The 13,168-nt window shown below is 43.2% G+C and overlaps 1 protein-coding gene and 1 non-coding gene across 14 annotated transcripts in view; both read left to right on the plus strand.

Annotated features, from left to right (window-relative positions):
- AKAP13 (A-kinase anchoring protein 13) overlaps positions 1–13,168 on the plus strand; it is a 320,574-nt gene that overhangs the window by 220,952 nt on the left and 86,454 nt on the right. For all 13 annotated transcript variants that reach the window (XM_069559264.1, XM_069559265.1, XM_069559267.1 and 10 more), the window contains 2 exons: positions 4,986–5,061; positions 11,320–11,456. In XM_069559264.1, coding sequence (XP_069415365.1) covers positions 4,986–5,061; positions 11,320–11,456 — 213 coding nt within the window. The remainder of the gene's footprint in view (positions 1–4,985; positions 5,062–11,319; positions 11,457–13,168) is intronic.
- Positions 7,117–7,188, plus strand: TRNAW-CCA (transfer RNA tryptophan (anticodon CCA)). Its single transcript has one exon. It is a non-coding gene; the product is annotated as a tRNA-Trp (tRNA).

Here is a 13,168-nt window from a genome sequence, read left to right on the forward strand (position 1 = left end):
CCTACTGAAAAAATTTATGACATTTTGATTCTACTTAGTACGAATAGAATGCTAGATTTCTAATTTAAAAAAAAAAAGCAACCAGCAACAGAGGTTTACTGTATGGCACAGGGAACTACAGTCAGTGTCTTGTAATAACCTATAATGGGAAATAATTTCAAAAACAATACATGTGTATGTGTATAACTGAATCACCTTGCTGGGCACCTGAAGCATTGAAAGTCCACTGTACTTTGATAAAATGTATATATTTTAAAAAATGAAGAGTTGAAAGTGTATCTCATATACTCACATGAGATACCGTTCACACCTGCCAAGTTGGATACATCGAAACAGGTAAGAGCAGCAGGTGTTGGCACGGGTGTGGAGAAATTGGAACACTCGGGCACTGGTGGTAGGAATGTCGAATGGCACAGCCACTCTGGAAAAGTCTGGCAAGCCCTCAGACTTCATTAAACGTAAAGGTATCATGAGTTGACATAGCTGTTCCACCCTTCGGCGTATACTCAACAGAAGTGAAACATGTCCAATACTCGTATGTGGATATTCACGACAGGATTATTCATAACAGCCAGAAAGTGAAAGCAGCCACATGTCTGTCAGCTGAAGAATAAATACACAAAGTGTGGGCATATCCATACAGTGTTCTGGATTATTAGGCAGTGGACACAGTACTGATACAATGCTACAACACAGATGAGCCTTGAAAGCTAAGTGCAAGAAGCCAGTAACCAAAGACATCAAAATGTATGATTCCGTTTATACAGAATGTCCAGAGTAGGCAAATACACAGAGACAGAACGTAGATTAATGGTTGCCTGGAACTGGGAGGGAAGGGGTTTGGGGTAGGGTGTGACTGCTGATGGATGCAAGATTTCTTTTTTGTGCCATGAAAATGTTCTAAAATTAGATAGTAGCCATGGTTTCACAACTGTGCTAAGACAATGGACCACTGAATAGACTGCTTAATAGACAGTTAAGTAGAGGAGTTTTAGAGTATATGAGTTATGTTTCAATTTGTTGTTGTTCAGTCACTGAATCATGTCTGACTCTCTGCAACCCCGTGGAAACAGCACATCAGACTTCCTGTCCTTCACTATCGGGAAGAGTGAAGATAGAGAGTTTAAGAGTTTGCTAAAACTCTTGTCCATTTAATCAGTGATGCTATCCAATGATCTTATCCTCTGACACCGCCTTCTCCTGCCTTCAGTCTTTCCCAGCATCAGGGTCTTTTCCAGTGAGTTGGCCCTTTGCATCAGGTGGCCAAAGTACTGGAGCTTCAGCACCTGTCCTTCTGATGAATATTCAGAGTTTATTTCTTTTAGCATTGACTGGTTTGATCTCTTAGCAGTCCGAGGGACTTTCGAGTCTTATTCAGCACCACAACTGGAAAGCATCAAGTCTTTCATGCTTAGCCTTCTTTATGGCCCAACTCTCACATCTGTAAATAACTACTGGAAAAACCATAGCTTTGACTATACATACCTTTGTCATATATTTCAATAAAGGTCTTAAAATGCAAAATTGCACACACACACACACAAAATGTAATGTGGTATGCTAGATTGCCAGCATCCGTTGGGTCATCAAAAAAGCAAGAGAGTTCCAGAAAAACATCTATTTCTGCTTTATTGACCATGCCAAAGCCTTTGACTGTGTGGATCACAACAAACTGTGGAAAATTCTTTAAGAGATGGAAATACCAGACCACCTGACCTGCCTCCTGAGAAATCTGTATGCAGGTCAAGAAGCAGCAGTTAGAACTGGACATGGATCAACAGACTGGTTCCAAATAGGGTACATCAAGGCTGTATATTGTCACCCTGCTTATTTAACTTAATGCAGAGTACATCATGCAAAATGCTGGGCTGGATGAAGCACAAACTGGAATCAAGATTGCCAGGAGAAGTATCAGTAACCTCAGATATGCAGATGACACCACCCTTATGGCAGAAAGTGAAGAACTGAAGAGCCTCTTAATGAGAGTGAAAAGTTGGTTTAAAACTAAATATTCAAAAAACAAAGATCATGGCATCTGGTCCCATCACTTCATGGCAAATAGATGGGGAAACAATTGAAACAATGAGACACTTTATTTTCGGGGGCTCCAAAATTACTGCAGATGTTGACTGCAGCCCTGAAATTAAGACGCTTGCTCCTTGGAAGAAAAGCTATGACCAACTTAGACAGCATATTAAAAAGCAGAGACATTACTTTGCCGACTAAGGTCCGTCTAGTCAAGGCTATGGTTTTTCCAGTAGTCATGTATGGATGTGAGAGTTGGACTGTGAAGAAGGCTGAGCGCCGAAGAATTGATGCTTTTGAACTGTGGTGTTGGAGAAGACTCTTGAGAGTCCCTTGGACTGCAAGGAGATCCAGCCAGTCCATTCTGAGGGAGATCAGCCCTGAATATTCACTGGAAGGACTGATGCTGAAGCTGGAACTCCAATTCTTTGGCCGCCTCATGCAAAGAGCTGACTCATTGAAAAAGACCCTGATGCTGGGAAAGATTGAAGCGGAAGGAGAAGGGGATGACAGAGGATGAGATGGTTGGATGGCATCACCGACTCAATGGACATGGGTTTTTTCCAAGAGTTGCTGATGGACAGGGAGGCCTGGCGTGCTGCAGTTCACGGGGTCGCAGACAGTAGGACACAACTGAGCGACTGAACTGAACTAGCTGATCCTGGACTGGATCCTGGAACAATAAAGAACATTAATGGAAAAAGGAATTAAATCCAAACTCTGGAGTTAATTAACAATAATGTTCCAGTGTTGATTTCTTTCTTTAAGTTTTAATTTTTTTTTTTTAACACCAAAGATATTTTGTACTGGGATATAGCCAGTTAGTAGTCATTAAAGAAGATTCAGGAACCTATACAAAAGTTAGAGTGGATATTAGTTGTCTCTTTATGATCACTCAGGCATAACCACTCTATGAAACATTGAATCATTAAAGCTTTTCGCCACATAGATGTCATCAGGAGATTTTTGGCCACTGCTACCTTTAAGTATATCAGAACTATTTAATATATACTAGTTGTCAACTGAACTGAACTGACTTGTCAAAACTGTGATGGGGTCTGAGATTTCACCCTACTTGCAAGCTACCAGGTCAGCCTGACAGTTTCATGGCTGCTGTCTGAAGTCAGAAAGCACCCTGAGCGTCAGCTTCTTGTTGGTGCTGCTTGCCGCCCTGCTCCCACGGGGGCAACACAAGGGGCCCGGGGAGATGCTGTGTTACAGCTGAGGAACTCCAGCCGTGGGACCCCTGAATTTTTACTGTGTGCTGTAAGCCTCCCTCACTTTTCTTCTGACTTCACACATCTGTCATCACACAGAAAGAAACAGTATCTCTGTCTGCCGAGGCTGTGTGATATGGAGACCTCGTTAACAGGACAGCCTAGAATGACAGCACAGGCAGTGTCCTTTGCTCACTAGACACTCACAGGGAGATCCTTGAGGAGCTGTCTCCCGTCACTAGTATGTTCTCGTCATTATTATTCAGACATCAGTGTGTTCCATTAAAGGGATTTGATTGAATTTTAACTTTCTTTCTTTCAATATTTATTGTATATTAAATAATACTCTGCTAACTTTTTTGTTAAGTGGTACATTATTTTTTGTATGATTTATATGTTTGTGTTATTTTGCAAAATATGTAATTCATTTTCTGTAACACACAAATGCCTAAAATGACATGAAAAGTGAAGTCAGTTCGTCCCTCAAGTATTGACAATGAAGAAAATTCTGTTTACTCATTGGCCATAGAGTAATGTCTGAAAAGGTGATGAAAACATTCTCAGATCAAGAGTTTTAACAAAGTTTCCTAAAATGTTGACCGGAGAGGTGTTGAAGGTCATGGACTGGGAGAGAGCAGTGTCCTCATAATTCAGAGTTGCTCTGCATTCTTCACTGTTGTTAAAGAGTCTGCTTTTAAAATTTGTGTTATCTATTTAAAATTTGTTGCTGTGTTCATGGAGCAAAAGTACAGTAATTATGGATCCTTGCTTTTCCTGTTGACAGAGAAACTTACTTCACTGGAAGTGAAATTTGGCTCATTTCAAGTGAGGCACAATTCAAAGTCAGAAAATCCTTCTCTAAATGAAAGGTTCTATTTTGTTTTTTAAGGAAAATTTGCTGTTTCCATTCTTTGAAAGATGGGGATTGGGTTTGTTAAGGTTACCAAATTTGAGGTTTCTTCCTCATACACACTCAAATTGCATTTTGAAAGGGGATACTTCGCATAATCCCAGGGAACCTGCTGAATATTTTTTTCCATTCAAGGATCACTTTCAAATTTTTGGCATCACTCTGTAACACACCAGGAGTTGAAACAGTGATGATGGCCCCTGGTCCCAGCCTCCATTCGTCTCTACTGGGAAAAGAGCTGAAACGAGTCAGTGATTTGGTGTTTGTTTCCTGTGGCTCTAGGTTTTGCGTAGTTCATTTGCAAGCTGTTTAATTTCTTGCATTTGCTCTTTGTCAGACAGTTGTAATTGGACAGAATGCCCCATAGCTTTCTACCTTATCTCGCTTAGCATGTTTGGGAAACCTGCTGTTCTTTCTCACCCATATACTTTAGCATCTTCTCACCAAAGATCAGAAGTTGACAAATGTAGGTCCTCCAAACCTAGTTATTCTTTGGCAAGAGAAATAATACACTTCTTCGAGCTAGTGTGGGGATTAAATGAAATGATATATGTAGAGTTCTTAGGATGAAATGAAATAATGTATGTAGAATTCTTAACCTGATACCCAACGTATAGTAATCCTTGAATAAACAGGAATTATTTTTGTATTTTTTTCTGACTTGCAAACCAGGATGTGAGATACATATTTCAACATTTGGTCCCTTTTGCCTGTTAACTTCTTTTTTTCTTTATCTTACCCTTGACCGCACCATATCTTCCTCTTTGCATGTCTTTTTCTGTTTCCGTTTTTTATGCCTGACTTTTACTCAGTCTCTCTTTCTTTCCCTCCAGATAAACCGAGAAAACTGGTGTACCATTGAGCCGTGCCCTGACGCAGCATCTCTTCTGGCTCCCACGCAGAGCCCAGGTAAGCGGGGATTCTCCATCTTCCGGTTTGCTTGAATAACTACATCCAGAGCCACCATCCCACTCTGATGCAGAATGTTGGCGATCTGTCCTGCATGAGCATTAGTGGCATAAGTGAGAAGAGTGTTACGTGATTTGTGTTTCTAGGCCTTTTATCTATCTCAGAGCTGAAAATGAAGGTGTAATTACCTAAATTTCATTTTAGTAGTAAGTTTCCACAGGTGGCTTTATAGTTGATTAATTCGTCTGTGAAGGTATATATGCTGTGCATATATGTACATGTGATAATGGCTTCTTAATATGATAAAACTATAAATATATATTATTAAGGACTAATCCCAGGTCTCTTGATTTTTGAAATTACCTGGGGAGCTTAAAAAATATACTGATGTCTGAGTCCTACCCCCTAGCGATGCCCATTTAATTAGGCTAAGGTGTGGTCTGAGCATCAGATCTCTAAAAGAGCCTTTGGTTCCTCTGCTGTGTAGCTTAGGTTGAGAATCATAATCTTTGGAAATACTGTCAGCAGTTGAGGCTTTCCTTAAGCACTCACGAGGTATTGGTGACATTAGATAAGGGTAAAAGGCCCTTAAGACCTTGGTGGTTAATGACACAGTACATGTTTTGTGGTTGTTAGGAGTCCTGACTTCTTACCCGAGTTGAGCCACTAATTCACTGTGACGCAAGGTTTGTTCCTAATGTCTGTGTTCTATTGTCTTCCATCCCTGAAGCCTACTGGCTTTCCTTAAGGGAAGAATCCAAATGACTGGTGAGTAACTCAAGTACCCTATGCCTTTTGTTGCAGCTGGTAATTTGCATTTTGGGCTCTTGAGTCTGCTTTACCCAACAAAACCTCTGTTAACCTTTTCAATTTTTCCTGACTTGCTTTAAAAATTACTGAGTTCTCATTTACTGGTCTTTTTAGAAACAGTTTAGCTGTGGATATATGGCAGTAGGAGGAAATTTAAGAACAAGATGGTTCAAATCCTCTTCCTAAAGAGAAGTTTCTTGCTGATTCTCAACCCTCTGACTTTGCTCCAAAGAAAGTGTTAGAAACAAATATGACAAGAGGTTGTTTTGGTTTTTTTTTTTCCTGTTTTTCTCTCATACAGAAGTTAAAGAATATTATCATGCTGTTGTGTTTAGGGTCTCCAAATATTGTAAGATTGACCTTGTTCCCAGCTGTAGCTGACCCATTCCCCATCTAATCCCCTAGAATCTTCTACTTGAAAGTATACTACTCACTCTGTTATAGTTCCTTAGCTGTGAGGGGCTTTTTCTAGAAGTGCAATTGCTCTCAGCCACTCAAGCTGTGAAGTTGTCTGCCCTGTAGAGGTTGCCTCACAGTTAGAATATTCACAGGAAGGTTCTCCACGTGCCACAGTTTATTTTTACTCCTTTAAAGAGGTGAATTTGAACCCCTGAGCATTTTCCCCAGGGCATAGTCTTAAATATCGTTGACTTTCTCCATACTCCAGCCCCCTGAAAGACTTTGTTTCTTTTGAATCTTTTTAAACCTCAGTTTAACAAAATCCTGAATTATGCTCCTGAACTTGAGGCCTGAGATGATTGTAGGCATAGTTTCCTGTGAATTCTAAATATGTTCAATCATGCAGGTTTCCTTTGCTTTTAAACGCAGCTCAAGAGAACAATAGTGTTAGACTAAATAAGATAATAACCTTTATTTAACGTCACTTTGTATACTCTTCAGGCTTCCCTAGAGGCTCAGATGGTAAAAAATCTGCCCACAGTGTGGGATACCTGAGTTCGATCCCTGGGTCAGGAAGATCCCCTGGAGGGGGAAATGGCAACCCACTGCAGTATTCTTGCCTGGAGAATCCCATGGACAGAGAAGCCTGGTGGGCTAGAGTCCATGGGGTTGCAAAGAGTGGGGCCTGACTGAGTGACCAACACTTTGACTTGCTCTCATTTGTGTAATCTTCAGTCCAGGATAAACGCACGCTTATTTAAGTAGAAATAGGTGCATGGGGATTACGGTTAACGTGGTTCAGCAAAGCCCAGTGAGCGGGCTGCTGCTGAGTTTTCCTACCCTTCTTCCCTGGTGGCTCAGTGGGTAAAGTGTCTGCCTCCAATGCAGGAGACCCGGGTTCGATCCCTGGGCTGGGAAGATCCCCTGGAGAAGGAAATGGCAACCTACTCCAGTACTCTTGCCTGGAAAATCCCATGGACTGAAAAGCCTGGTAGGCTACAGTCCATGGGATCGCAAAGAGTCGGACACGACTGAGAGACTTTTCCTCTGCTTCCTCTCCCTCCCCAACTATAATTTGTTTGCATATGTAAAATTTAAGCCCGAGTGACTCGGTAAGCACTTTGAAAGCGCACATGACATGTTGCTTGCTTTTAGAAAGGTGTGCACAAAAGTAAGAGATTTATTAACGGGTCATAAAATAGGACTGACCCACTGCAAAGTGTCGTGTCCTCACTGGACATTTGTCAGGTCACAAGGAAAGGGTGACGAAGTGCTAACCCCACTAGGTGTGTGTATCACATTATGCCTGCTGTGTGCCGAGGTGCAGATGCCCATTACTAAGTGTATAGATTCTCACCATCACTATAACTATTTTAGGGAGGGACATACTATCCTATTTCATTGGTAAGGAGACTGAGTCTTAGAGGTCAAGAATGACTTCTTGCCTGGCGGTCTTTTAGTAGTCAGATCTGGATTGAAGCCGTACCCACCTCAGGGATAAGGAAATGGCAACCCACTCCAGTATTCTTGCCTGGAGAATCCCATGGACGGAGGAGCCTGGTAGGCTACAGTGCACGGGGTCGCAAACAGTCGGACATGACTGAGCGACTTCACCTTCACCTTCACCTCACTCTGTCTAAACCCCGTGATGGTTCTTCCTATTTATACCTTCGTTATGCTCCACCGTATGGATTAGGAAGAAAGATTCCATCCATTTTGAAAACCTGCCAGCATATGTGAGACGAGGGTCCCCGCACTTCCATCTGTGGGGGTTTCATTAGCCTTCGGGTCCTCTTCTCTCCCGTTTGCCTTGTTTTCATCCTCTTCCCTCCGCCCCAGCTCTACAGTCAGCGTTGTATCCCATCCCAGACTCGGGTTCGTTCCCTGGGTGAGGTGTTCCTCCTGGGACTGAGTTTGGATCTTCCCTGTGAATTTTCCGTTAGAATGTCTTGAACCGCTGTGTTTTCCAGTCTGGAATTTGGACGTGGTCTGTTTGACTGCCAGCTGGACAGCGAGCAGCTCGGCGTAGTTGCTGTGACAGCCCTTTCTGCTCTTGGGCAGCCCCCTCCCCTGCTCTTTTCCCCTCAACCACAGAGTGGAGCTTTTTATTTTTCCAAGTGGGGAAAGCCGGGATGGTGGAGAGTGGGGGGAGCAAGTAGAAAAATCACAGCCACTGACTCCACCTAAGTTAGTACATACTCTAACTGTGAGGTGGGGGGAAACACCCAAAATTCTTGAATACCTGTGATTTCCAGGCTTTTAAAAGCAGGGCTATTCCCATTGAACTAACACACACAGAAACAGTTTGGACCAAGACTGAAATGGACTACTTTTCTACTTTAAACGGAAACATTTGCAGATTAATCTGTAAGCCCTGCCTCAACTCCTGTAGCATGATTTATGTTTTAATACTTCTGTGTTGAAATTGCCTCTTAATATATTCATTTCTATCCCAAGATTGTAAAATGCCCCCTACCCTCCCACACACAAACATAAGACAGCTCTTTATTTGGATGATCCCCAGTCCCCAATCAGATGCTTCACTAACAGAAAAGGTAATTTTGTTGACAAGTAATTCATGACCTGTATCAGTGCAGTGCCTTTTTGACCTTGGCTTAGATTCCTGGTTAATCCAGGGCTGATAATTTTTTTAATAAATTTATTTTTTAATTAAAGGATGATTGTGTTACAGAATTTTATTGTTTTCTGTCAAACATCGACATGAATCCAGGGCTAATAATTAATCACTTAATTAATGATCACTTATTAGTTAATTTAGATAAGAAAACCTTTCTGTTCTCATCTCTGAACACCGACATGTACACACACAGTTACCGTCTAAGCCTATGTGTGATGTGCATGCATGCTCAGTTGCATCCGACTCTTTGCAACTTCATGGGCTGTAGCCCGACAGATTCCTCTGTCCGTGGAATTCTCCAGGCAAGAAGCCTGGAGTGGGTTGCCATTCCCTTCTCCAGGGGGTCTTCCCGACCCAGGGATTGAACCTGCATCTCTTGCATCTCCTGCATTGGCAGGCAGATTCTTTACCACTGCGCCACTTACGAAGCACACTGTCTACGCATAGACTGTAAGCATTAGGAGAAACACTAGCATCATCTCATTCAGCCTCCACTCCCTCTTCTGTGTAGACGGTTTTTTCGAGACCTCTTGCCACAGGCACGCGTTCTTTGCTCCAGCCCTTCTAGTGAATGACCCTGATGCCTGATGACTTCAGGTGTCTGTCAGCCTGTGGCCCGGAAGCCTAGGTACAGTGAAGCTCTGCTTTCACTGCGCGAGCCTTCAGCCGTCCTCATACACATTTTCTTCAAGCTCCTCTGCAGCCTGAATGTGTCTCGGGCATTTCCACTCCCGTGACCTTATTGCCATGTTTACCAGTGTTCCAGCTTGATTTGTTCAGGAACAGACACCGCCGTGGAGGTGCAGCGCTGGTGGCCCCTCTGGCCGTGGCCAGGCCACCCGCATGCTGGACTTGGGTACACTGTCTGTTACGCTTGTGCTTTGTCTGTGAATAGGCCTGGAAACGCTCAGTGGGTTTTGTTTTGCCATCACCTTGTGCTGTCAACTCCTCTTGAATTTCCTTTCAAGCAAAGCCTCCAGGTAGAGTTCTCTTGAACTGCTTGGCAGCTGGGTTGTCTGCTCTGTCCCTCATCACTTAGTAGCACCTGAAGATTTTATAAACTTCCATATGTTTTCCAAGTCACACATCATGCCAACTAGAATGGAATCGTACCATCTTCCAAAACTTCCTGAAGGAGGCTGATATCTTCTTGGTATCACTGTGTACCAGTGTTTTAATTTCTGTTGTTACCAGGTCACATGTCCCTTTTGGATACAAAGTTAAGGGAGAGAATGAGTTAAATACTGAGCTAACTGAGGTATACTAAGCCTTTTTAATTCTTTGAGGTACCAGTACAATATTTCTGTCAAGGTCCCCCTCTGTCTGCTTCCCCAGAGTTCATATCCTAGTTGTTGAACTGAAAACAGATTCTAGATTATGTATTTTTCTTCATCACATTATTCATCCAATATCAGATCTATCTAGGACAAGTTAAATAGTTATATTTTAGTTATTGCATAATAAAATCTGTAAGTTTAATACACTGGCATGCTTATTAGTTATGCTTCCTCTTTGTCTGTCATCTTGCTGCTGCTAAGTCACTTCAGTCGTGTCTGACTCTTTGCAACCCCATAGACGGCAGCCCACCAGGCTCCCCCATCCCTGGGATTCTCCAGGCAGGAACACTGGAGTGGGTTGCCATTTCCTTCTCCAGTGCATGAAAGTGAAAAGTGAAAGTGAAGTCACTCAGTCTTGTCCGACCCTTCGAGACCCCATGGACTGCAGCCCGCCAGGCTCCCCATCCATGGGACTTTCCAGGCAAGAGCACTGGAGTGGGATCCAGAAAGAACTTAAGTCTCAAAACAGAAATTGCCTGCAAACCCTATTACATAGTTTCCTAACGAAGAATTTCAGATTTTGGTGGCAAAAGAAATACATTCTCTAATTACCAAGAGGAAGAGATATATGTTTAAATACATAGGTGTTATTACAGTTCTAAATCACTGTTTGTTTTTTTTCCTTTTTGTGCCCATGATTTATATGACAAACTCAGGTTATCAACAGAGAATTGAAAGCTACTAAATTTGTATCCTTTACAGCTTCTTAATTGAAACATGTATATTACCATATGTGAAATAGATCGCCAGTCCAGGTTCAGTGCATGAGACAGGGTGCTCAGGGTTGGTGCATTGGGCTGACCCTGGGGAGGGATGGGATGAGGAGGGAGGTGGGAGGGGCGTTTAGGATGGGGAACACCTGTAAACCCATGGCTGATTCATGTGAACGTATGGCAAAACCACTACAATATTGTAATTAGCCTCCAATTAAAATAAATAAAATTTTTTTTTAAGAAAAAATATAGAAAGGGGAGGAGATTGGGTAGTCAATCAATTTAAAAGGCTGATGGCTGGAATGAAAAGAAACTGATTTTTTTTTTTAAAGCAGTGGTTGAATGAATTTTCTTTTCTCAGAATGTGACAGCTTCCTGGATGTTGGACTAGGCCGAGAGTGTGCCTCAAAACCAGGTGTCCTTAAACGAGAATCTGGGAGCGATTCTGACCTTTTTCACTCGCCCGGTGAAGACGTGGACAGCATTGTCTTCTCCAAGGTACCGTCAGCCTCAGTGTGCGACTCCGGCTAGCCATCATCTCTTATGTGATCTCAGTGACTTGTAAAGGCTCCCTTTTGGAGAATGAAGCTCCAGGTGGCCAGGCCTTAGAAAGAGGCCTTGACTACTTTCTTTTCTATAGAATCATGGCTGGTTCCATGCAGGTTGTGAAGCTCACACCGAGCCCTAAAGAAATGGACATTCCTTTCAAGTGAATTAGAAGTCAGATGACAATGACTACTTCTCAGGGGGCAGGAAGGACCACAGGACAGACTGTAAGATGTCATGTGTACAAGCTCACCACAGAGTCCTGGCTGGTTAATGTGTTTAGGCCTGAAGCTCACGGCTGAGCTTGGTGAGGTCAGCCCTCCTCATTGCCTGCTTAATTGGAAATTTTTAGATCTCTGCTTGGGAATCCAGCTATCTCCCTGGTGGAAAGCCAAACCCATCCACATGAGTCACTTCACGTTTTCATAGTATTTGAGGCTCCAAGGCATGCTCTCTTGACTCAGGTTTGTATCTAGTTGCAGCAAGGTCCGTTTTGTCTCCCAAGAATAGAGGCCTTTCCCGTAGCCGGGTCAGTGCACAGTATTGTTAACCTGCTGCAGGAGGTTGTCTTAACCTCCTGGGGAGGGGTAGACACAGCGGCTGTGCTGACGCCCTTGTGAGGGTGCGGGAACTCGTGAGAGAAGCAGCGGGAGGTTGGGTCAGTGGCTCATCAGGTCCCCAAGGTAGGCTGATGGTGCTGGTCTAGAGCTACGCCAGAGGCCTTCTGGGACTCTGGTGCGGAACGCACGTGAGCCTCTCTGACCGTACCTGCACTTTCCCTGCCTTCTGCTCAGTGGCTCTCCTGTGTCCGCTGGGCCTCCCCTTACCCTTGGCCTCTTGCCACAGGGGGCCTTGGAAAGATTCAGGGACTTCAGCATTCCTGTCATCATTCCTTGTAGAAGGGGGAAAAGTAAAGTAGAAAAGTCCACTAACTTGGCAGAGCTATCCTTCTCTGAAGTTGTTTACAGAGGAGAACATCAATATGATCTCTTTATTTAACCAAAAGAATTTAGGTAGTTTCCAGGGTGATTTTGAGGTTTGCATTGTAAGGACTCCTAAAAGTGTCTGCTTCTTCCCAAGGGGAATACCGTTCTCTAGGTGCCTGTCTCTCAAAAGGCATTGGTGAATACATTAGATATCATCTCTTAATCCCAGTTTTAAAATGGAATCATTGGTAATCACTCACACGGGGCCCTGGGTACGTGAGGATTTGTTCAACATTTATATACGTGTGACAGTTTTCTCAGTAAAAAACTTTTTAACCAATTGTTAAGTTTCCTCCATGAAGAAACACTTGCTTGAACCTCCTAGGTGCATGCCAGCTTGCCCTGAATGTTGCCATCTCTAGGTTGAATGATTTTCCTAGCTGAGGAGAATTAGAATTGACTATATGTTACTTAATTATTTCAACCTGCCAAAACCATTTAGGTTTTGTTCATAAAAAATGGCCAGCGCTCGATTTTAGGAGTTTTTTCCAGGACGACAGCACAGGTAGCATTTTTAAAAGTTGAAGCATATCCCTGACTAAACTTTGGCCAGCACCCCGTGCTGGGGTTCCTCAGGAAGGCTAGAAATGGCGGAGACGCGCTCTCCTCTTCACGCTCCCACGAGAACGTCTGGAGGCCGGGAGTGAGGTTCGGAGGGTCCTTCCTCTTAGTGTCTCC

Source organism: Ovis canadensis, chromosome 18, assembly GCF_042477335.2.
Source record: "Ovis canadensis isolate MfBH-ARS-UI-01 breed Bighorn chromosome 18, ARS-UI_OviCan_v2, whole genome shotgun sequence".
Taxonomy (NCBI): Eukaryota; Metazoa; Chordata; class Mammalia; order Artiodactyla; family Bovidae; genus Ovis; species Ovis canadensis.